This window comes from Pygocentrus nattereri, chromosome 5, assembly GCF_015220715.1.
Source record: "Pygocentrus nattereri isolate fPygNat1 chromosome 5, fPygNat1.pri, whole genome shotgun sequence".
In the NCBI taxonomy this organism is placed as follows: domain Eukaryota; kingdom Metazoa; phylum Chordata; class Actinopteri; order Characiformes; family Serrasalmidae; genus Pygocentrus; species Pygocentrus nattereri.
In genome coordinates, this window is record NC_051215.1 from 45,307,708 (window position 1) to 45,333,925 (window position 26,218).

The window sequence follows — 26,218 nt, forward strand, 5'->3', positions numbered from 1 at the left end:
AACATTAGTGTGCAGATTCTGATGGAAACGTTTGTATTTGCATTGAGAAAAATTGCTAGCTTGAATTTCCATTCTGCAGCTCAGGCAGTCAGGACAAGAACCCTCGTTTCAGATTTCCTCCTGATCTTTTGGATTTCTTGTAAAGCTGTCTAATGCCATCTATGATATCCTTGATTCTGCTGTCATAGCAGTGGTGTGGCGGCAGCGCGTGAGTCACACTCACAACACAGTGATTGAAATGCAGCACCTCCTGGTATTCAGCCTGATGTTCTGAGCTGCTGTAAATGTCAGTGCTTATCTGGGCAAAAATCTTAATTACTTTCATTAGGTCTGGCTTTGGGTGAGGGAGCCACTGAGGTATTGAGTAAAATACAAACATTCTATGCACGTAAAGGCTTTAGAACTCTGCTTTGCCTCTGATCGTAATCTCTGGCCTCTAGCTCATTTGTTGATCAGGTACAAACCTCATGCAACTGAGACAATATGGTCAGGAAACCAGGTCACCCAAATTCGTTGAGCGGAATCGATAAAGAAAGCTGTAATGAAGCACACTTCTCGTCTCCTGTCATGATTCCATGTGGTGAAATTTGTGCACAATTATGAACAACATTAAATTGATTACGGCTGCTCACTCATGCTTGACCCCCCTGAAAGCATTCAGTCAGGCAATCAATAATGCACTCTCCTCAAATGTATTAGCATGAAAACATAATCCACTTGGTAGAGCAGATACTCTGTGTTTTGTCACTGACAGTGTCTCACAGCTGCGTTCTCATAGCGCCGTACAGAGATATGAATGAGTGTCATGTTGTAACTGTGTCTTACCTAATCATAAGACCAAATATATAATTTATAATATAATAATCTACCTAAAAGGCATTGACTTTGTCCTGTTTAACCCAATACAAGTCAATACTGCCTCCTGAGTTGTTCAACTGTATGCATGGTCATGTTGAGCAGTAAAACGGATCAGCATGTGCAGCTGGAGCTTTCTGTGCGCTAGTGTGTTTTCTATAAAAGAAAAACCATGCTGTCTTTACTGTTGGATGCACTACAGTGTGTGAACATGCACACACATTATATATATATATATATATATATATATATATATATATATATATATATATATATATATATATATATACATTTTTAAACAATTTAGCTCAGCAGTGGGTTTATCACAATATACATTAGAATAAAGTCATATTCATAAACATAAAAACAATAAAAAGAAACAAGAACTTCTTGCGTCCATATTTTCCCTTGACACCTTCGCAGCCGCCACAGAGACTCGTTAGTATCATCAGTTACATCATGAGCTCAATTTACTGAAGCACTGATTGGTCAAACCAGGAGTTGCTTTTTAGCTATATATAATACTGGGCTTCCTCGAGGAGAGGCTTGGAAGTGGTTAAACAAACACACCAACATCCAGAAAATCACTATTTATTATATATATCTATATCTTTTCTTTTTTTTTCGATATTACTTAATAAATTTTGTTTATTCAAAGTAACACTTTTCTCAGCAAATAAATAGATTTTGAAAATGTGTCTTGGGTTCCTAAGACTTTCACACAGCACTGTATAAATAAATGAAATAATTCATTGATTAATTACTTTATTTTTTAATTCACAAAAGCATTTAAAAGCACTAAATGTAAAAGTTAACTGTATCCTGAATAGTGCCTTTACAAATTGGACTGAATGCAGATACTTAACTTCTGTATTTCGACCATATATTCTAAATCTCAACCCAGACTACAGCATTGAGAAATCGCGTTAACATGATCTGACCTGATCCATTACTCTGACAAACCCAGTCACTAACATGCTCTTACCAATCCAAACTGTGCTCTGAATGAGGTTCTGCACTTGCTCTGAAAAAAGTACATTGCATCTAGAAATAAAGGCAGCCCGTCCGCACTGACAGAAACACAGTAACAAACAGAAAGCTCTGATCCCACACGCCAGCACTTTCATTCTCGCCAATGTGGACCTGTAACTCCTCTGTGGCAGATTTAAATGAGTTAAAGCACCACTGCCACATTCTCTGAACAGATCGTTGGCAAAATGCTCAGTTTAAGAACGTTAAAGAATAAAATTCCCAGTTTACTACATTATCAAAGGCTTATTATTCAGTAGCTACATTGATTACAGTGCCAACAGGAAGTTACGGAAGTGTGCAATAGAAGGACTCGCTGGAACATCCGGGCCATTTATAGGATCAAAAAGCAGCAATAGCTTCTTTTTCACCACAACACAGAAGTGTAAATATAATGTATCTTCTGAGAAGACAGACGAGAAGAGCAGTGCCTGTTGGTTTGGATTTTCGCCAAGCTTCCATAACATGCTCTGAGAACCAAGTTCCCTCTGAACTGAGCTCAGTGGTGTGAAATCAATCTAATAGCAGAGACTTGTGCCTCTGCCCCTATTCTGTTCACAACTTTTCAGCCATGATCAACTGTACCTCTGCTAGAACCCCTTACACTGTCCATACCTGACTGCAGTAAAGCTGAATATTCGCAATGATGTGCAGTCATGTCTATCTTTATCAGCACAGTACAGCCTCACTGTGGTCTTTGCAATAATCTTCTTTACTGCTTTACTTCTTTACTTTCCTTTACTTGGAAACCAAATAGTGTACAGGAACACAATGGGCAAAGGAAGTGGTCAGCATTTTCTACTGTTACTAGTGCATTTTGCACAATACAGCAGCAATATCTGCATAGAACAACAATGATATCGATGAAGATGAACAATGATATTGTGACCAAGGAACCTGATCCAATACTCATCAAACTAACATTTGGTAACCACGTTAAACTAATATGCAAGTCATTTTTAGTGACTGTGAAGAGTTGAAGTGTAGGACTAAATATGAGTGCTTGCAATTGGACAGGAAAAACACTAAGATGTGCAGGACAGAGATACCCCTTAACCAGGCCTGCAAACCAGTGCAATAGTATTAATCCTGATCTGAAGTTGTAGACTGTAATCAATGGTTTGCTCTCTATCTCGGTCCCCTTTTCAGGCTGTGAGTTGTATGCCTTCTGCGGAGCTCTGTTCGGTATCTGCTCCATGATCACCCTCATGGTCATCGCCGTGGACCGCTACTTTGTCATCACACGGCCCCTGGCCTCCATCGGCGTGCTATCCCAGAAGAGAGCCCTGTTGATCCTGACCTGCGCCTGGGCTTACTCTCTTGGTTGGAGCCTGCCTCCCTTCTTTGGCTGGAGTGAGTGTTGGGGGGATAAGTTTGCTGAATTGCGGTTCTGGAGATCCACCACCCTGGAGAGTTTAGATCCAAAACACTTGGCTTTAATTCTCAGAAGCTCTTGAGAGCCATCATTACCTGTATCTAGTGTGCTAGATTAAGGTTAGAGCTAATCTCTGCAGAGTAATAGATCTCCAGGACCAAGATTGTGCATTTGGGGCAGTTTTTCCAACAGATAAGGTCTTCATTGGTTTCCAAAGCTCATTCTATGAGTACACATTTAAAAACAAAGGTGCTAAAAACGTTTATTTGGTGCTGTGCCAAGGAAGAAAGTTGAATTAATATTTTTTGTAAATGACGTGTAAATGTGAAGAACCCTTCTACCAGTTTAGTTTTCCCCAAGAACCATATGTCCATGTCAAGAACCATTTAGAAAACCTTGTACTGCACATTAGTGGCAAACAAATCTAATTCTATCTGATCAAGTGTGATCAAGTGTCTCACTTTTTGTTACATGAACCAGGACTGTCACGGCATTTGGCAGATGCTTATCCACAGATACTTACAATTTGATCATTTTTACACAGGTAGGCAAAAGTAGCGTTAGGAGTCTTGCCCAAGGACTCTTATAGGTATAGTGTAGAGTGCTTAGCCAGGCAGGAATTGAACCCCAGACTCCAGCATAGAAGTTAGAGGTGTTACCCACTACACTAACCAACCACTTAATCCAAGCCGTCATTCTACTACTCTGTAACACTTTGTTTGAAGGGTACCTACTTAAGGACTTCATGGCACATGCATAAGCATTAATAACAAGAAATACTTCAATATTTTTAAACAGATTAGGCTGGTCAAGCAAGATGACACAATGTTTAATGAAGTAAATGACACTATATTGACATCAGGGCCCTTAACCTAAGACATGTGTTCTATTTAATATACTGTAAGTAATGATGCCCATAAGGCAGAGGCCTAGTTAAGAACGCCACAGATCAGTTCTGTATATTCCAGCTAGTGCTTAAGCGCAAAAGTACAGTTGCTGTTAGGGGGTCCTGTGTGGCTGCAGACCTGAACAACTAACTGTGTTCATCATATCTCTACTCATAAAGCTCACACAAGAACAGGTTCTTCAAAGTAATGTCCACAATGACTACCAGTACTATTATTTTTGATACTTTCTTGGCACATTTAAAAGCAAGTCATTTTCTACTCAAGTAAAAATACAGAGAGATTATGCTTAATATTTTACCAAAGATATTTCTACTTTCACTCAAGAAGAGGATTTTTGTATGGGAATATATATACAGGGGTGCAGATTTGCTCTGAACAACAGAATCAAAATCAAAAATTAAAATGAAACAATATGGACTATTAACAACTGTAATGACACAAGTTAAAAACAATCATAATAATAAAGATAACAAAGGTTAGTTATGTACTTTTTGAGAACCATCCCACGAGCCCCAAAATGATCTTTATTATCATTATCATATATATTATCATATATCGTATATCTTATATACTTATTATTTTATCCTATAGATATAATTGAATAATCAGACAATGATAAAACTGATATATGGTATTTTCAACTGGGTTCCATTCCTTGGAAATGATGCTTCATAACTGTGTTATAAATACATTGTTGTACAGTGACTATAAAAGCTGTGCCATCAGTGCGAGCCATAAATGTCAACGCTCACCTCTACAGTGAGGTTAACTTCTACTAGCATCCCTATGGGATTCCTGTAGTTTGTTAGTGTTAAGCTAACAGTGATTCACAAGAACTTGATTCAACTCCTAGATTAAACAAAATGTCTAAAAAACATTCCATGTTTTACTTGAAGCTTGTAACAGACACATTAACATATATTTCACCTTGTAGTAGTTTCACAGTGACTCTTTCAATGAAGGTATAATGGTATAATGCTGGGTAACCCATTGATTTGAACACTGCACTGGGATATCTGGGACACCCAGAAGGCCCAGAGTGATCTTTTTTCCACTAAATTCGTCCAGCCTATTAGAAGTGTGATAGGTTGTCAGTTTCCAAATACAGGGTGTATACTGAAGAATAATTCTACTGAAAAAAAAAAATTTTTTTAGTTCCCAGACATCATTAGGCCTTTTTCTGAAGGCCAAGAATGTCCTGAGGGTTTTCTTCTGTATGAATGGAACATATGTCCATCACTTTAAGGACCTTTATATTAAGTATATATTATATATATTTTACTTAAGTATATTAAGTTTATATTAAGGACTTTATATTACAGTGTCGTTTAATTTTAAAGCTTCTTATAAAAGCTATTTACGTACAGTTGCTTCATAAATGTATTGTTGAATGCTTATGCACATGTTATGAAGTCCCTAACTAGGTAATATGACCTCTGATTCTGTTAAGTAGCCTTAGAAAATGTTACTCTTTCTTCTGTGGAATCTTGAGCGTGTATATCCCACATATGTGAGTGCCCAATTGTGTAGACACATGATGGACTGATTCCACAGTTTTTTCTCTTTGGATCTTGCTTCACTTCCATCCAAGCCAGTTAACTCAGTTTTGTTGGTCCTTACCTATAGGTAAGTCCAAAGGCCAGCAGTGAGGCTTTATGTCAGCTGGCGGGCACTTTTAGAAGTGAGGGGGGCAGGTGATGAAAGGCTTTGCATCTTAGCATGCTATGTGATTCTGATTGGAGTGGTTGGACAGGCTGCAAGCCAAGGCAATAGCCTACATCTTATTTGCTTGATGATGGGCACTTACGTTGGCCCATTTGGTGCACGCTGTCTTCATGCATTGAGCACTGTCTCTGATCTTGTCGCCAGAATCAAGTGTCCTTCTCTGCTGTGAGAGCAACGTCCGTCTCTTTAAACATTTCTGACAGCTGCTTTTCTTGGTTTCCACTGATCGGCAAGCCGATTCTTTCGCTTAGAGAGAATCATTTTGAACGCCCCTGTTTTTGCTCAGTAATGGTAAATCAGGCTTCATCAACCAAAGAATATGAAACAATGCATTTGTCCTCCACCTACAGCTCATGCACTCATTTTCTGATGGCCCTGTCTCTGTTTGTTTGTCTCTTTTGTCTCCTATTAGGTGCCTATGTTCCTGAAGGCCTCCTCACTTCTTGTACATGGGATTACATGACCTTCACCCCCTCAGTACGAGCTTACACAATGCTGCTCTTCATCTTTGTCTTCTTCATCCCCCTCATCGTTATAATCTACTGCTACTTCTTCATCTTCCGTGCCATTCGCACCACTAACCAGTGAGTAGGCTGTAGTCCTGCACTCTTCCTGGAACTACTGCTTTCATTTATGCATTTACAAGGTTCTTCCTTGACTGACCATGTCTTCATTTTCTATTGTGAAAGAGATTCTCCATGCAGCCCTTGAACTAAATTAACGTTTCTTTGTCTGTTAAAGAGATGTGGAGAAGATCAATGGGAACAATACCAGGGACACAATTAAGAGATTCCACAGGCTGAGGAGTGAATGGAAGATGGCTAAGGTTGCCCTCATCGTCATACTGTTGTACGTCATCTCGTGGTCTCCCTATTCATCTGTGGCCCTGACAGCATTTGCTGGGTAATCACACGCGCATGCACATCTACACAAGCAGACAAATGCATCAGACTACAGACAATATCCTATTTTCAGGCCTCAGGACTGCTTGCACCCAGTGCACCAGAACCTCTCAATCAGTACCTTTCAGAGGAGGTCAGAAGTCATTTTGAATGCCAAACTGTTCCTAACAGACAGACATGACTCAAAACACAATATGAGCAAATGAGTCATTTTTCATTCAGTTTACCTAGAACCAGGGATGGGGGAGTAGCACGTAGTTAGCTACAAATATTAGTAGCTATGAGCTGTAGCCGCTACAGTCGTATGAAATATAGCTTGTAGCTGTAGCGCCTACAATTATTTGTGTAGCTATAGCAACAATTTTCGCTATAATTTCGCTACAGGCTTCAGTCAACGTGAGAAAAACCTGAACCATAGAGAGCTGTCCATCACTGGGCTGGAGGCGACTGGGCAGTCATGACTGAGCCGCGGACAGCTCAACCAAACGGGCACGTGCGCCTCACTCGCTTATCACCCCTAAGTCAGGGGTCACAACCGAAATGTGAAGAAGAGCCGTTTTGTCCTTTCAGCAATAATGAAACCTCCTTGGGAGGCACGACATTTTCTGTCCGTTTTACCATCTTGGCTGTTAGTATGTCTTAGTGTGAGCTGGTGTTGTAGTAACTTACAGGCTGAAAATATAAACCCAAACTCAGACTCACTTTGCTCTGCTTTAACCTTTAGCTCAGCTGTAGCCGCTTTTCTCGCATCACGGGAAACTTCTCCATTTCTTGTAAAATGTCTCTCAATGTTTGACTTTTTATGAGGTTGAAGTCGCTTCTCATCCTCCAGCTTCTCGTTCAAATTGTCCCGTTCCACCTTAAATGGTGCCAGATTGTCCTTCTGCGCAATTTAAGGTGGAACGGGAGAATTCGAATGAGAAGCTGCAGATTAAACGTCTCAGCAAACCAGTGATTTATAAATGTAAATTCATGTAAAGTCCATTCATCTCCAAATGATCAGTTCGTTTCATTCTCTGCGTCGCTGTTTGATCAACAGTCTGCGCGTCAGTCTTCAGCGTCGAGGTTGGTGAATTTGCAGTTATGTTAACTCCAAAAATCTAGTTCTGCTGTGGAGCTGTAGCAGCAGTGCAGAGATCATTCAGACCTGATTCTCACCCCAAACAGAACCACAGTCACTGATGAGGATTTAGAGGCTAAAGTGTTGCTGAAGTTTAATAAAGACTCTGAATGTAAATGTTTGTACACACACCAATCAGACATAACATTATGACCATCTCCTTGTTTCTACGCTCATTTTAAACACTGTGTCCACTCACTGTCCACTCTATTAGATACACCTGTGTTGTCGGTTCACCCTGTAGATGTAAAAAGAGAGATACATCACTTGCTGTACAGTATGAGCTAATCATCCTCTAGTCCTTCATCAGTGGTCACAGGACACTGTCGGCTGGTTATTTCTGGTTGGTGGACTATTCTCAGTCCAGCAGTGACACTGAGGTGTTTATAAACTCCAGCAGCGCTGCTGTGTCTGATCCTCTCAGACCGGCGCAACACCCAGTAACACACCACCACCACATCATTGCAGTGCTGAGAATGATCCACCACCCAAATAGTACCTGCTCTGTGAGGGTCCATGGGGGTCCTGACCGCTGAAGAACAGGGTAACAGAGTATCAGAGAAACAGATGGACTACAGTCTGTAACTGTAGAACTACAAAGTGCAGCTATACAGTAAGTAGAGCTGATAAAATGGATAATGAACATCAAAACAAGGAGGTGGTCAGAATGTTATTATATATGTATCTTGCTGAAATTAGAGTTTAAAAATTAAACTCTAATTTAAAATTAGAGCACTTTTATTTAAACAGTTGACAACACTTTGCACAAAATTCTCTGGTTTGTATCCAGTTATTTTTGTAGATTTTTCTTAGTAAAAACCTGGAAAGATTGACTTTGCCTTTCATCTTAATTTTTGTTGGATATCACGCCTTTGGGTGTGTAAGTTTGATTGTTGGTAACACTTTTTGGTGATCTTGTTGTATATTTGCAGCTTTTCAGTTGTGTGTTTCTTTTTGGCACAGGATTAAATGCAGTGTCTTGTTCACACTGTCAGTTGGGCCTGTTTGGTGTGTCAGGTGAAGATTCACAAACAAACATTCTGACAATTGTGCTTTGAAAGTAGCTAAAAAGTAGTGCACTACTTTTCAAAAAGTAGCTAAAAAGTAGCCGCTACTCTTTCTGGAAAAGTAGCTAAATTGTAGCTAGCTACACTTTTTGAAAAAGTAGCTACAAAGTAGCTAACTACTAATTTTTCAGTAGCTTTCCCGGCCTTGCCTAGAACTGATCAATACCTAGTCCAGCACTTTGCCAAAGTGAAGATAAATTGGATTCTTTGGAAACACTGTTGCTGAAATCAACCCTATTAATGCTTTTACACGCATAACCTAAAGCTCTCTGAACATCCTGATGAGTTTTTTTATGGCTTTTTCTGGGTATCCTCTCACAGGTATGCAGATATGCTGACGCCGTATATGAACTCAGTGCCTGCTGTGATAGCCAAAGCTTCAGCCATCCACAATCCCATCATCTATGCCATCACTCACCCCAAATACAGGTACCAGCAGAACGTCCTCCAGCACTGGCTTAACTCATTTTTCACCACCAACAACAAAAGCATGGAGTAATTCAGCATTGATTACCGATTCAGTTGTAGCTCACTTGTAGCTATTTGTGATATTTATGTTCATACAGTCATAATACAAATAGTTTGAACACCCCTGGTCAAATTACGTTTTTGTTGATTTCATTAGTGAAAATAAATGAACTCATGCTCTGCAGTAGTGTGCAGTTTCTATTTATTTGCTGAGTTTAACATGCAGGAAAAAATACATCTTAAAACATAAATTGTTCCATGACTTTTGCAAAGGCCACATTTTATGTTTTATGTTGTTTGTCCAAAGTGTTAATATGTTGACTAGGTCTGTCTATTCAACTGTGGCCATGACAGCATTCTCTGGACACACAAATGCATGCAGTCAGGTTGGAGACAATATTGGTTAATAAACAGTAACTGTGTAAAAAATTCTGTATTAATTGTGTATTAACATAATATGAACAGAGGAGCCCAAACATTTGCATATGAAGACAAGATGAAGGTTAATGTTTATATTTTCTATAGTAGTAATAGTTAAGTGTATTGTCTTGTTCTGCAGTTAGAAAAACTGTTCTTTGTATTTTGCCATGTTTATGAACGCTAAATTTCCTTCGGGATCAATAACCTATCTATCTATCTATCTATCTATCTATCTATCTATCTATCTATCTATCTATCTATCTATCTATCTATCTATCTATCTATCTATCTGTCTATTTGTCTATCTATCTATCTATCTATCTATCTATCTATCTATCTATCTATCTATCTATCTATCTGTCTGTCTGTCTGTCTGTCTGTCTGTCTATCTATCTATCTATCTGATTTCTTGACAGCAAAGCAAGTGAAAAAAACTCTGCACTGTAACCTGTAGAAAACAAATCAAATGTAAATGTAATTCATTGCATAACTTATCGCATAAATTGTGTAACTGTATTTGAGCAGAACAGCAGTTACTCTGTCCTCAGGTGGGATTGAAAAAATCTATAAAGGAATATAAGCCATATCTACATTGACCTCACTTTGGCTTGTAAATCTCACCTAAGGAAACACTTGGAAAGCTGTTTTTAATTTCACTAATGTGAGTTTAGCTTACTGAACCATTCAGTAGTGTAATAATCAATCACTTCTGAGAAGCACATGCAGAGTTTACACTCCATTTTCACTGATGTAATTAACCTGAATATTAATTCAAGCATACAAAGTGATTTATTAAAACCAGGACAAACCTGAACAAGAACATACTGACCTAAAGAGGTGCTGCTCTAATGATTCTAACTTTGACATATGTTTATGTGACAGAACGTTTATCTGTTGTATGTTCCAGGAAATCTATCTTACTGTGCTGAAGCAATGGGTGCAGACTTTGCCTGCATTGCAGTTCTACCATTTATCATGCTTAACATGATAAGTTGAACACCACTAGAAGAGGTGAAACTATATTCTCCACTGTAATAATGACTTGAAGTTACTACAGATGTACAGCTAGACACATGTGGAAATCTAATGTATGAACATATATGCACATACACTGTATTTCCAAAAGTATTCGCTCGTCTGCCTTCATAAGCATATGAGCTTGAGTGACATCTTATTCTTAATCCATAGGGTTTAATATGAAGTCGGCCCACCCTTTGCAACTATAACGGCTTCAACTCTTCTGGGAAGGCTTTCCACAAGGGTTAGGAATGTGTTTATGGGAATTTTGGACCGTTCTTCCAGAAGCACATTTCTGAGGTTAGACACTGATGTTGGACAAGAAGGCCTGGCTCACAGTCACCACTCTAATTCATCCCAAAGGTGTTCTATCGGGTTGAGGTCGGGAACCTGTGCAGGCCAGTCAAGTTCTTCCACACCAAATTCACTCATCTATGTCTTTATGGACCTTGTTTGTGCACTGGTGCGCAGTCATGTTGGAACAGGAATGAGCCGTCCCCAAAGTGTTCTCACAAAGTTGGGAGTATGAAATTGTCCAAAATCTGAAGCATTAAGAGTTCCTTTCACTGGAACTAAGGGGCCGAGCCCAACTCCTGAAAAACAACCCCACACCATGATCCCCCCTCCACCAAACTTTACACCTGGCACAATGCGATCAGACAAGTCCCATTCTCCTAGCAACTGCCGAACCCAGACTCGTTTTGCCAGACGGAGAAGCATGATTCATCACTCCAGAGAACACGTCTCCACTGTCCAGTAGTGGCGCTTTACACCACTGCATTCAACGCTTTGCATTGCGCTTAGTGATGTAAGGCTTGGATGCAGCTGCTCGGCCTTGAAAACTCATTGCATGAAGCTCTCTACGCTGTTCTTGATCTGATCTGAAGGCCACATGAAGTTTGGAGGTCTGTAGTGATTGACTCTGCAGAAAGTTGGTGACCTCTGCACACCGCTGAATCTGCTCTGTCATTTTACATGGTCGACCACTTGATGGCTGAGTTGCTGTCGTTCCCAATCGCTTCCACTTTGTTATAATCCGACAATCGACTGTGGAATATTTAGTAGTGAGGAAATTTCATGACTGGATGTCCGATTGGACATAGCGTCCAATCTCTGTACCACGCTGGAATTAACTGAGCTCCTGAGAGCGACCCATTCTTCCACTAATGTCTGTAGAAGCAGTCTACAATATTTATATATTCTTTAAAAAACCTGCCCCCAACTATCCACCATAAAGCAGCTGTAGTTTTTCAGATTTCCTTTTACCTTCAAACCACATCATCAGAAAAGCATTCACCGTGTATTTAGTCTGGAAAATCTCACTTTAGTCACTGATTCACAATAGATGTTTTGAAGGTTACATTTTGGCTAAAGTGCTATTATAACAGTCCAAGTCTTATGTTCACAATATGCCGTGTGTGTATGTTTCAGACTGGCTATAGCGAAGTATATTCCGTGCCTACGTGTGCTGCTGTGTATTCCTCAGAGAGAGCTGCAGTCCCTCCACAGTAGCTTCATATCAACTCGCCGCTCCACTGTCACCAGCCAGACCTCTGACATGTCTGGAAACATCCGGAGAACCAGCACTGGAAAATCCCGCCTGTCTTCTGCCTCCGATAGTGAATCTGTAAGTGTGCTGCCATCTCAGGCTGTGTGTGTGCTCTGTGAGTTGAGGAGCTGAGGAGTACATTTACAACCTCAATTCCAAAAAAGTTGGGATGCTGTGTGGAATGTAAATAAAAATAGAATGCAATGATTTCCAAATCATGTAAACCATATTTTTAAACTAAAATACTATAAAGACAACACATCAAATGCTGAAACTGAGAAATTGTATTGTTTTTGAAAAATATATGGCTATTTTGGATTTGATGCCAGCAACATGTTCCGGCATGTTTACCACTGTGTTTCATCACCTCTTCTTTTAACAGCACTCTGTAAGTGTTTGGGAACTGAGGAGATGCTGCTGTAGTTTTGAAAGTGAAATGCTTTCCCATTCTGGTTTGATATAGGATTTCAGCTGCTTAACAGTTCAGGGTCTCCTTTGTCATATTTTTCACTTCATAATGCATCAAATGTTATCAGTGGTGACAGGTCTGAACTGCAGGCATTTTAGCTCCTGGGCTCTTTTAATACAGTTGTCTTGCTGAAATAATTAAAGCCTACCCTGAAAAAGAAGTCATCTGGATGTCAGCATATGTGGCCAAAATATGCATTTATTGTTCAGAATTAATGCTTCCTTCACATGTCATGTGTACTAATGCACCCCTATACCATCACGAATACTGGCTTTTGAACTGTGCGCTAACAAGCTGAGTCATCTTTAACTCAGAGGATCCATATCCATAAATACCAAAAAGCTCTTTTCCACTTCATCTCAGTCCATTTTAAATTAGTTTGGGCCCAGAGAAGGTGGCAGCATTTCTGGATCCTGTATATGTACAATTTCTTCTTTGTGTTTTGGAGTTTTAATTTGCATTTGTGGATGCAGTGATGAACTGTGTTCATAGACAGCAGTGTTCAGAAGTGTTTCTGCACCAATGCAGTGATTTCCACTACAGAGTCATGTCTGTTTTTAATGCAGTGCCACCTCAGGGCCCAAACATTACAGCCAGCAAATACTAGTTTTTGGTCTTGTCCCTTGCATACAGAGATTTCTCCAGATTGTCTGAATCTTTTAATGTTATTATACATTGTAGATGATGAAAAGCAAAAGTTCAAATTCAAAAAGGGCATATATTTTTCAAAAAATATTTCTCAGTTTATACTATTTTCAAATTAAATATACTGTTTAAATTATTTACACATCATTGCATTTTGTTTTCATTTACATTTTGCACAGCATCCCAACTTTTTTGGAAATGGGGTTGTATTTTGCTATAAATGCCTATGACTAAAAATTTTTAAGCTTTTACCTTAAATGGGTCGGAACTGAACCAAAGGTGATCCGGAGAAGGATGGTGGTGAGAGCATCTGGAGGAACACAGAAACGGCCAGTGCTACCTCAGTATTGTACAGTCCAGAATCCAAATCCGTGTCGGATTTGGGCTGTTGTGCAAGTGGACCAACAACTGGTCCTGCACATATCCGGCCAAATACCTTTTGTTATGTAGAATATTCTAAAACATGGACAAATGTTACATGGCTAAAAACAGTAGCAGCAGGCATCTTAAAATCTAAACCTGAAAAATCTGTATTCTTGTCATTTTGACATCAGACAGTGTCAGAAACCACATAAGCAACTTTATTTCAGAATACTTGAGATGGTGCCACATTTCCTTTTCCAATAATAATAATAATGATTTTGAAAACTTTATCAGCAGATACTGATCTAACATCATTCAAAAAATTGCTAAGCTTTGAAATGAAGTGTTTGTAATGGAAGCATGTCACTTAAAATGAGCATCTATAGACTCATACTCAAACTCCTCGAACACTCTACTACCACACAGGTAGAACCACACAGCTAATGATATCGTGTCACATGATGTGAGTATGTGCTATTTCAGGATAGATTCATTACAGGATTGGATCAGATTCATTCTTTTTTCCTCTGTTTTCTGCTGATCAGTGCCATCTCTCAAGATTACCAAACACCTCAACATAGGCAAGACGGTGGGGATTTAGCCTTGCATTTTGCATGATGCACAAAACTGAAGAAGCCAGACACCAAATGAAGTAGTATGGTGCCCCTTGTCAAATGACAGGTTTAATTTAATTTCTAATTTAATCAGAAACAGAATCAGAAGAAGTTTTATTGCCATTGTCAATGAACAGGATTCACAGACTAGGAATTTGCTTCGGCATGAAGGTGCAACATTACTACAAAAAACAAGTAGTAATAGGCATGCAAAATTAAGTCCACATAAGTAAATACTCTAAGCAAATATAAAATATAGATAGAATGAATAAAAATAAAAATACAAAAGGCATGTGCAACAGTACTATATACAACAGTGCAGGTGGAGTAGTGCAATTCAAGTAAAGTGACCAGGGCAGGGTTATAAAGAGGTAAGTGACGTGATTATATATTGTTCTTGAGTCCAATGGCAGAGGGGAAGAAACTGTTCCTGTGGCGGGAGGTTCTGGTCCGAATGGTCCGAAGCCTCCTGCCCGAGGGGAGTGGATCAAATAGTCCGTGTCCGGGGTGAGAAGGGTCTGCTATAATCCGATCCGCTCTCCCCACAGTCCTGGAGACGTACAGGTCTTGGAGAGATAGGAGGCTGCAGCCTATCACCTTCTCAGTGGAGCACACAATGCGCTGCAGCCTTTGTCTGTCCCTGGCAGTGGCCCCAGTATAAATTTTTAAAAAAAATCAACACATCCTCCACAGAGAAAACACATGTACACATTTAAATGCACAATTACTGTTTATTTGCTTTAATTTTACATATTAGGAAAAAACATAAAATGTGGCTTGTGCAAAAGTTATGGCACATTGTATATTTTCTGTTTTGTTTTTCCAATATATTTAACTCTGAATAAAAAAATTGCAGAAATATGCCATGCCAATTGCATTCTCTGTAGAAGTAAGGGGATGTGTTTCTTTATTTTCACTTAAAAAATCAACATTATTTTACCAAGGCTGTTCAAATGTTGGCACACCACTTTGTCTTGGTTGATCTACCACATTTGAAGTAAAGGGAAAATTGTGTAAATATGATTTCAAACTGAACCATCACTTGTAAAAACTGACGTTTTTTCATATTTTGTGTATGTGAACCTGTGTTGGTATATTTATGCAATGTGCTTTTGCCCAAACAGGGCTGGACAGACACAGAGGCTGACCTGTCCAGCATGAGCTCAAGGCCAGCCAGCCGGCAGGTGTCCTGTGACATCAGCAGGGACACAGCTGAACTCCCAGACTTCAAACCCAGCAGCTCGTCGAGCTTCAAGTCTAAACTTAGGAACCATGACTCTGGCATATTTGAAAAGGTGAGCGCACACCTAGGTTGTGTAGTTATGTGTGAGGCCTGTTATATAAATGCTACAAATTTGGGTTATGTAAGAAACGTCTGCATGGTGTTTTTGCAGTGGAAGTGCATTATCTACAAGGCTTGAGGACACTTCTGAAAGTTTTTGACTGTAATCTAATGTGATGTAGTCCTGAATCAAACTATATAATCACTTACAGACTGTAGCATAAATACTGGGCAGACTGTGCTTTGATCCCATCAAGTCTTTTAACAAATGGACAGCTATAGATTATCATCTGAATTAGAAATTCCCATAAAAACCATAACAAATGAAAGACAAACCATCATCTGAGCACATTCTGTGGCATAATCCTCTATGAGTCAAATACAAAAATTCCTCCAGTCTCAAATTCCCCTAAAGATTAACTTCAGCCAGTTGCAATTCTTTTGTCTTAATCTCTTGCTCAGTAGTAACCATGAATCAGCCCAAAGCAGAACTCTCTGCTCCCTTCAACAGACATGACTGTGCACAAGCGTTAAGAAGGCTCCTGTATCCTTCTGAAATCCATTACAGAGCTCTTTTTGATGTAGACAGAGCTAATGAACCTGTAATCTAATATAATGCCATTGTTGGGACAAACATTCTACTATACATACACATATACATGGTCCAAAATCTCATTTGATTGAGTTACATTTAAAAATATGTATAAATAGACTATTTATAATAAAATAAAATAATAAACTCCAGCAGCACTGCTGTGTCTGACCCACTCAGACCAGCGCAACACACACTAATACATATACTGTATGCTGTATTTATACTGTATGTAGAGTTTGCCTGTATTTACATACATTTATGCACCAATTTATTAGTAGCACCTACCTTGTACCTTATAGCTCCACTGTATCTGATTATAGGGCCACTGATGAGTGGATTTTATTTTCATGGTGGACTACACAGACTATACAGTGTGTGTATCAGGAACCCCAGTGTTGAGAGTGGTCCACCACTAAAAAATATAAAGCCAATAACAGGTCTGCGATCAGAAAATGACCAATAATTAAGGACTTTGCTCTGTATCATCACTTAGCACCGTCCGACAATGACGACGGACTCGACTAATACCAATCCACAACAGTAATAATGACACTGATCACTGCACAGCAATTATCAAACAAGCTATAACTGCCATAAGAAAACTGCAGAGTGAAAGCTCAGGCTGTCAGAATGAGAGAGAATGTGCTGAGCTGACTTGATTTTCTCATTATGCTGCCAGACGTCCTGTGATATGGATGATGTGCCGGTGGCTGCTGTAGCCTATGCTGACCGCGTCTTTGCTTCTGCTGTAAGTACTACAGATGCAGTTGTCACTAACATCAATACCAGCTAATCGCACCACTGGTAATGGACGACATGACTGGTGCTGCAGCTTTTAGTCAACTATTGGCACTACAGGCTGAATACTCTCCTTACACCCATACTGCTGGATTCAAGGGCAAATTAGCATTCAGTGTCGTTTCAGTCTAATGTGTTTGATAAAGCACTGTCCCTTGTTTGAACATCAGTAAATGAGGAGAACTGGAATGCCGAATAGGTTTTCAAAAGTAGCTGTTTATACATATTTTCATATGTGCTCCCAAAGAAATCTTAGCAATAAAGGTCTATGTAGAGTCATTCATACATGCCTGACTTTGAATGAAACAGATTGAACATCTTTAGATGGAACTTCACATGTCTATAGTCTCTCGAATCCTCATCCAAAAGATAAGGAAAGTTTTGCAGGAGGATTAAATATTCACATCATTTTTCAAAGGTTTGGAATGTGAATGTGACTTTGTCTGCAGATAAAATGATTCTTACATGTTCTGTGAAAGCTTTCAGAAAAAACAGTATGAAACCATCACTGGGACAGAACCCCTCTTGTCACAGGGGTGGTGCCCTCAAGGGGACATCTCAGTACATTTAGTCAGGGAACATAATTGTACCATAATCCACTGAAGTCATATTTTCTGATAAAACTTGTTTAAGGTGCACAATTGGACCTTAAAACCGCAGTTGTACCTTTGAGGTACCTTTACATTGTTTGTACTTTAATGAACAAAAAATATACCTGAACTGGACTTTTATTTGTAACAGTGCAGCTTTAAAGGTTTCCATAATTATTATTAAAACTAGGAGGCTTTTAAAAGTAAGAAATTGTGGTACCACTTTATTTGAAGGCTACCTACATAAGGGCTTCATGACGCATTCATAAGCACTGAATAATGTGTTTATGAAGCACTATTTGAACATTTATTAAGTGCTTATGTCGGTTCTCGCAACCTGACATAAGATGTTTTATGAAATAAATGACATTGTACTGACATAATAAGAATAAACGAACATATTTACAGCACTAAACATTTAAAACACTATACGTAACTTATGTCAGCATTCTTAAGATGACATTGTACTGATATCAGGTGAAATATGCCTGGAAACCACCCCCTCTTCCCTCCATGGCATGGATAAGATGATTGATGCAATTATGTATAGTGTTTTAAACGCTGTAAATATGTTCAAGGTTTATTCATATTATGTCAGTACAATGTCATTTATTTCATAAAACATCTTATGTCAGGTTGCGAGAACCGACAAAAGCACTTAATAAATGTTCAAGTAGTGCTTCATAAACGCATTATTCAGTGCTTATGAATGCGTCATGAAGTCCTTATGTAGGTAGCCTTCAAATAAAGTGTTACCGAAATTGTAGACTTGTGGAGAATGACGTATGGAGCTAAGAAAGCAGTATAGCTTCAAGAATAAAGTTACAATAAAAAAAAAAAAACACGTGGCACACATTTTAAAAGCATTTTTCACGTTTGGGCCAGTAACTTAACAAAAATGATCATACATAGAGTACTTGAAGTAGTAAATACAGCATCTAAAATACAAATATATTTTGTATCATTTGTAATATGAATCTACACTGTACAAGTTATTACTGTATATTAAATAACGTACATTATTAACATTTACATTTTGCATTCATACACTTACATAGGCCATTTTCTGCACATTTTAGAGCTACCATTTCTGTTTATTTACAAATATAAAATATTCATAACTTTCGGAAAGGTTTTATTTTTTCCCAGTATATTCAGTTCAGCAAATAAATGTAGTCATGTATTAAAATATGCAGAAGTGTGTCCTCTGTAGAGCTTGTGTTCATTTATTTTCACTTAGAAATTCAACAAAACATGTCATTTGACCAAGGGTGCCCAACCTAAATATCGCTATGTATATCCACATATCATAGACCTCATGTTGATTATGGGGGAGTATATTAGACTAGTTTGTGGGTGTGAGCGCCACATGGGCTCTTGATTTGCTCTGTAACGTCCACTGCTTTCTGCAGGGCATTGATAGCACAGATGGAGGCATGATTTCAAGAGGCATGATTGGCCGGATCCCAGGCATTGTCATCACCTCCGAGTCCAGCCCCTTCCTGACTTCTGTGAGGTCCAGCTTCCACAATGCACGCTCTCGCATCTCCAACAGCAATGTTGGGACGGGCTCCTCTGCCAGAGATGCAACAGGTGGAGTCCAGCAGGGGGCAGCCCTCCATTCCAATGCTGCGGATTCACCTGTGTCTGCTCACAGTCAGACTTTTCTCCCTCACTAAGGCCACTCTCTCGGTGCTTAGAGCTCTAACCAGTCTGTGGTCCTTGGGGCACATTCATGTGGTAATAATGCAGAAAGGAGAGTGTTGTGTCACATTTCTAGTCCAGAGATTCTGACTCAGCTGTTGTAACAAAAATTGTGTGTATTTGAAAAGGTAACTTTACAAGAGAAAGCAAGACGTTATTCTCTGTTCATGTTTTTATTTTATTTTATTATTTGGTTCATTTGTCGGGGCAGCTGGCATTTTCAAATGGTGTAAATCAATTTAAAACAGAACAAGGGTTATCTAGAGGTTTTAGTATAGCATAGTAACAATATGTTTCATTATGTCTGTCCTCAAGGTCCAAGTAAGCCATATTGCCATATTCTATGCTGGTTTAAATGTTAAAGGTTAATTTATTTTAAAATTAGACACATGTGCCGCATTGCTGAGCCCTATCATTTTACAGTCATACTGATGAAACTTACTGGTATCCTGTTTGTTACTGATACTGTAATGGCCAGTATACTGTATCCACCTGCTGGATGCTCTCTTTGTTAATAAGAGGGAGTGAAACTACGCAGACAGAATTGAGGCTTTTTGTTCTATTAGTTAGGCTGAGCTGCTTAGAGCTGCTTGCCTGTGGTGACTCAGTGGGTGGTGAGGACGTCCGGCTGTGCTGAAAATCCATGGCCTGCTCTCCTTTCTCATGCTCCAGGTGATCAGTCACAAGCAAAACCAAACTAGGCATAAGTCCCACATACAGAAATGTATAGACCGAAAACATTTGCCCATCAGATGAAGGTAAGGCTCTCTTTGGAGATCCTGTTAGTCCCATTGAGAAAGGAGGCATTTTGTAACCCAATTCAGCTGCCCGGTTATTTTTTTATTATTTTTTTATTTATTCAAGTATTTTACCTGAAAGCCAAAAGAGCCTTCATTGTGCTTTTTGGTATTTCTTAATGGCATTTCCCTTCAGGAGTTTCCTTGAATTGATTTCAAGTTTGATTATTTGTGCTTTTTTTTAGTAATGTCCGTGTGTTTAAACTTCAGTTTTTGGTGTAATTAGTGATGTTTTCTTGTGATGCTCTGAAACTTTTTATGTAAATATTGGTGACTGGACCAGTAATCCAACGATAAGCCAAAGGCCTGCAGTAATGAAGCACAACAGAACAAGACACTGTGTTAATATCAGATGTTTATTTTCAAATAAGATTTAGTTCATTTTCAAATGAAAATGCTGCTTTTCTTGCATCTCCAACAGGAAACAATTTCACAAATGTAAAACAGTTTCTTGTAGAATGTCATTTGACTTTTTATGAGGCTCTACTCGCCTCTCATTCACCAGCTTTTTTCCGTTCCACCTTAAATGGAGCCTTAGGTGCCAGAATGTAACTGCTGCACCATTTAAGGTGGAACTGATGAAGCTGATGAACGACAAGCTGACTTTAGCTTCATGAATTTTTAGTGTTTGACTGTTTCTTGTTGCAGATTAAACCTATGAGGAAACCAGCAGAGTGCTTATGAATGCAAATAAGTCCATTTGTCTCTAAACTATCGACATTCATCTTAAATCTTTCTCTTTGTTTTTTCGTTAGCCACTAACAGATGAGATTGCTATCTGCATTGCTATGGTGACCAGCAGTCTAACCTTCAGGGTTAAAGGGTGAATTAGCAGATATGGGCTACATTACCTCCAGCGTTGAAGACCGTTTATTGCTGAAACTGTGTTGAACGATCAGCAGATCTTTATTGTTCTGCACAGGAGGATATTTTATTTATCTAAAAATCTAATTCTGTTGTGGAGCTGCAAAAGGGCAGTAAAAGTGTTGCATGCTGCTGACCCCTGATCTAGACCATTGTGAAGCACGCCAGTTATAAAATGGGAAAATAATCACTCCCCTCATTAGAAAAGCCTTGAGAATCACTATAGAGGCATGGCCTACCCACACTGCTCAACAGGAAGCCTTCAACTTGTCCCAGTTTATCTTGTGTTCATGTAATTAGGCACATGATCCTGTAAAATCAGCCAGCAAGCGGACCTGTTATGTTACTGTTGTCTTTGCTGTATTGTTAAATTATTGGTTGTTTGTTTCATCCACATTTGTTTGCATAGTAGAAGCCCACTTAGGATGGCTTTGCTTTTGGATGTTTTATTTTTTCACAAAGGTTTTTTAGTGATGCCATAGAAGATCCAATATCCACTGTTGAATACCAATTAAATCGTTCTTCCTAGAACCTTTACGTTACTTGGTGCTACTTACATATTACTTACTCATTTACAAAAATGGTTCTCCTAAGGTTTTCTTCCTTAGGAAACCAAAAATGGTTATTCTACGGCATTGCGCAAAGACCCTTTCCTGGCACCGTTGGAAGAGCGCACTGTGTTTTCTTTCAGAAATGGAATGAATGGGGGAAAAGGAATGATCAGTAGCTTTGTCACTTTCTTTAAACTGTACTGTGTGGTTTATTTCTCTGTATACATCTGTAATGGTGAGTAAATATGCATATGAGAATACGAATCAAACATCTAAAAGACATTGAAAAGATTAGTAGATTATTATCACTGTTCTATAAATGTGGTTGTTCTTATTTATTTTTCTAAATAAAGTTATAAAGTCTCTCTGAGTGGTCCTGGGTGTAGATCCTACACACAGACCAGATTTCCATTCATTTGTAACGAAAAATCAAGAGGAATCCCTCAGACGTTCCTGCCAGTATAAAATACAGCTGGCATCAGTCATGCCGACCACATCCATTCAGTCTCCACTCTGCATCACCATGGTCACCATTGTCTGGATGATATCAGGGCTGGAATTCTGAGCCAGAACTTATTCATTCACATAAAAACCCATTTATATAGTTCAGTTTCACTGAACTATTGAAACTATTGAAAGCCTAAATAGAAGATAATCAAATAGAACCTTGTACTTTCTTGTGGTCTATATTTGTGTAAGTGTACATGTTTGTAGTTGGCTGGTGTAAAAGTGTAGATTCAGTCATCACATTTCACTCTTTCAATCTTGAACATGTCAGGATTTCTTGGCTCTGGTGTGCGTGAATCCACAGGTAGAGCTGTTCTGACCTCCTCTGGCCAGAATGAGAACTGAACGCTATATGAGCCCCATTCTCTAAATCCTCATGAAAGCCTTAAGTCAACAAGAAAGGCATGAAGCCTCTTGAAAATCCCTTCCAAAATGAACCACTGACATCACCTTCACCAACCTTCAGTTTTATACTTGGAGTTCAGGAGTATATTTTGCTGGAGTAAGCAGGTCAGGCCGCATCTGTAAAGCAGCCTGAGGTCATTGATCTCAACTGAGGTTTTCTAAGCTAGCAGGATATCCACAGCTTTTGTGGTGTTTTAGGCCTGTCACGCAAACAGAGCTCAGCAATTTGCTCTAAAGCAGCAGAGCAATCGGAGCTGTACAGAGGCAGCTGTAAGACGTTTTGCTATGGCTGTGGCAGAATAAGCTCACTGCTCAAGATAACGCTGGTTCAAAGACTCCAGGCGGGATCTCATATCTCTCTGTATTTTCTGTACAGAAACAATAGTTAAAATCTGCTGCATGAGAGATCGTACTGTGGTGTGACTTTATCTGTTTTTCCTCTATGTCAAACTTCAGCTTCATTTGACAGTTAAATCCCTTATATCAAAGCACCTCTCTCTCTCTCTCGATGACGCTATGAGACATTTACATTTACGGCATTTGGCTGACGCTCTTATCCAGAGCAACTTACAATTTGGTCATTTTACACAGGTAGGCCAAGGTGGTGTTAGGAGTCTTGCCCAAGGACTCTTATTGGTATAGTGTAGGGTGCTTGCCCTGGTGGGGATTGAACCCCCAGTCTACAGTGTAGAAGGCAGAGGTGTTAACCACTACACTAACCAACCACATTAGCTTGCTGACACATTTGTGTGCTTTGCATGCATGTGGGTACGTTGCATGTTTATGTTGAGGATGTGTCTTGCTGTGTAAATATTACTTTGCAATTATAGCTGTCATTTAATACAATGAGAGCTCTGTAACTTTACATTTGAGTTATGATCCACCTTTCTACACACTCTCAGAAAAAAAGGTATGACACTATCACTGGGGCAGTACCCCTCTTGTCGCTGTGGTGATACCCTCAGGGGTACGTCCCAGTACCTTTAGACAGGGAACATGACTGAACCATAATCCACTGAAATTATATTTTCTAAGTTGTACTGGCTCCACACACCCTGTCTCGCCTCCAGGCTTTTTATACTATTGTTCTGTTTTAAACCATTAGTTTATAAAAAGATACAAATTTCTACTTTTCCACTAGGAAAAACTTCCTTAAGGTACACAGTTGGACCTGTTGCACCTCTGAGGGTACACTTACATTGTTTGTACCTTCATGAATGAACCATGTACCTGCATGGTACCTTTATTTCTAACAGCGTATCAAGTAAGGTTAACTCAAACTGCCGATTTAACTCAAACAGCCCAGTCATTTTAAATTATTTTAATCAAGCTGAAGGCACTCTCCTCTTTAGAGCTGTTTGCTCTTGATGTATTTAGGTCAACTTGAATTAGCCTGTGTAGAAATATACTGCTCTGTAATGTGTTATATGTCATATTCAATATTGTGTGTGTTCTGCACTGTGACTGTATTTAGAACATTCTTCTGCCTATTCTTGTTTATCCCTACATGGTCACGTCTGTCACAGCTGTCACTTGTCATATATAGGCTGAGCCTAATCTTGGCATTAGTTCAGCTATAAAACTGAGTCAGCCCAGTGTCTTATGGGGTGGTTAAGTGTCTGGTACCTGCGCGCAATGAATAAACTTCACTTCTCCAGACATGCGGCTGGTCCCCTGGTTAAGTTAGGGTTTGGATTCTTTACCTGTTTAGGGGCAGTCACGGGCTGGAGGTTAGGGAGCCAGCCTCGTGACCAGAAGGTTGCCGGTTTGATCCCCAGAGCAAGACACTTAACCCCCAACTGCTCCCCAGGTGCTGAGGATTGGGCTGCCCACTGCTCCGGGCAAGTGTGCTCACTGCCCCCTAGTGTGTGTGTGTGTGTGTGTGCTTACTAGTGTGTATGTGGTGTTTCACTTCAAGGATGGGTTAAATGTGGAGGTGAAATTTCCCCGTTGTGGGACTAATAAGGGTCACTTAATCTTAATCCCTCATCTAACTGCACCTTGCAACAAACATTGGGCCTTAATTAACAGTTTGTTAACAGAAACACATAAAACTGGAATGCTGGAAAAGAATGCTGGGGAGCTTTTTGGGCAAACTAGTCTTCAGTCTGTAGGATTAGATTGGCACTAGTAAGTTTAAGGTGCAAACCTTTACTTTATTAGTAGCCTCTCTTTATCACATACACTCACAATGAGACTTTGCAAGCAGGAGTACGAGATTTCAAGCTAACAGTGGTGAAGTTTCACACACATGGGTCCAAACATGGACTTTGGACAAACAAAGCTTTTAACAGACCTTCAGATAACTGTTTTACTGTGTATGTGTCAGATATACAGTGAACAGATAAATAAAGCAAACTCACTTAAATTAAATTAGTGCAATTGTTACATTTCACAGTGAGGCAGATTTCTGTATGTTTGCATCTGTCACGATTGGCTCCTCCCACTCCACCATGTGCTTTTTGTTTACTTTTGCTCTTCCATGTGTTTGTTGTAGTTCAGTCCAGCCCCCTTGTTGTCTGACTCCACCCCTGATTGTTACCACCTGTTTCCCACCTGTCGCTCGTCCTGCCTCTGATATATAAGCCCTGTGTTTGCCCTGGTCTGTGTTGGGTGTATGTATTGTATTCTTGTGTTTGGTTCTTGTTTGAGGTTCTGTGTTGTTTATCATGTCTGCACCCCGATCTGTTCATGTTGGCTCTCTGACCCTGCACTGTCTCGACCCCGATTTTGGATTTGCCCACAATAAAAGTCGCTCGTCTCCACACATGCGTCCACCTCAACAACGCTCCCAGCCGTTACAGCATCCAAAATGCTGCTGTGCACTTCTGAGTGCGTGATTCCCTCAACACAAACAAGCTCTCCAACGCTACTGTAAGAAAAACCCAGACTTTCTAATTTGTGCTTCACTGTATTCTTATTGCGGTCTGTTTGGAATTCTTCTCCATGTTTTCTCCACGCAAAGAATCTGCCCTCTGTTTGGTGTTGTGCTAATATTGGGCCTCGTTCACCAATATCATTGTAAGTTTGTTCTTAAATTTGTTTTTTGAGAAAAGTCCTAAGAACAGGTCTACGTTAGATTCATAATGCGTTCTTAAACCACGGAACTGTTCACATCTTTGTGCCCCTGAGGGTTTTCAGATATTGTTCTTTCTTAAAAAGAAACCCCATATAAGAAAACACTGGTGAATGTCAGAATATTTGTGAAAACTGCAGAAATGGGTTTAAGAAGACATTTCTTCAGAATGGTCAGTGAATGAGGACCAATGTTTGGACCAATGTGTTCTGAAACACATCATACTAGCACCTTGTTAAATCTTTTATGAAGGATCCTAAAGAACGTCATTGGTCAAAGCTGCACTATGTAAAACTTGTCTGTCTGAAAGGAATTCACATTACTGAGTCTGGAGGTGAAAATAACCTTCTAAAATGTGGTGCTCATGCGTTGCTGCAAGTCTCCCTGTAAATCCTGAAATATTTATTCAAAATTCAGAACTTTCCAGTCAGATTTGGTCGGATCTTTTCAGACCACATCAAACATCTTTACATGTTAATGTCACACACACAGACTCAAATGGAAGGCTGAGAAGGTCCAGCAT

General features: G+C 39.5%; 1 protein-coding gene across 1 annotated transcript in view; it reads left to right on the forward strand.

The window, feature by feature from the left end:
* Nucleotides 1-20,706, forward strand: part of opn4a (opsin 4a (melanopsin)) — a 34,727-nt gene extending 14,021 nt beyond the window's left edge. The window contains exons 4-11 of the mRNA XM_017715884.2: nt 3,034-3,237; nt 6,305-6,476; nt 6,634-6,795; nt 9,303-9,410; nt 12,318-12,513; nt 15,651-15,821; nt 17,083-17,151; nt 19,204-20,706. Of these exons, the coding sequence (XP_017571373.1) occupies nt 3,034-3,237; nt 6,305-6,476; nt 6,634-6,795; nt 9,303-9,410; nt 12,318-12,513; nt 15,651-15,821; nt 17,083-17,151; nt 19,204-19,470 (1,349 nt within the window). The 3' untranslated portion in view covers nt 19,471-20,706. The remainder of the gene's footprint in view (nt 1-3,033; nt 3,238-6,304; nt 6,477-6,633; nt 6,796-9,302; nt 9,411-12,317; nt 12,514-15,650; nt 15,822-17,082; nt 17,152-19,203) is intronic.
* The last annotated feature ends 5,512 nt before the right edge of the window (nt 20,707-26,218 follow it).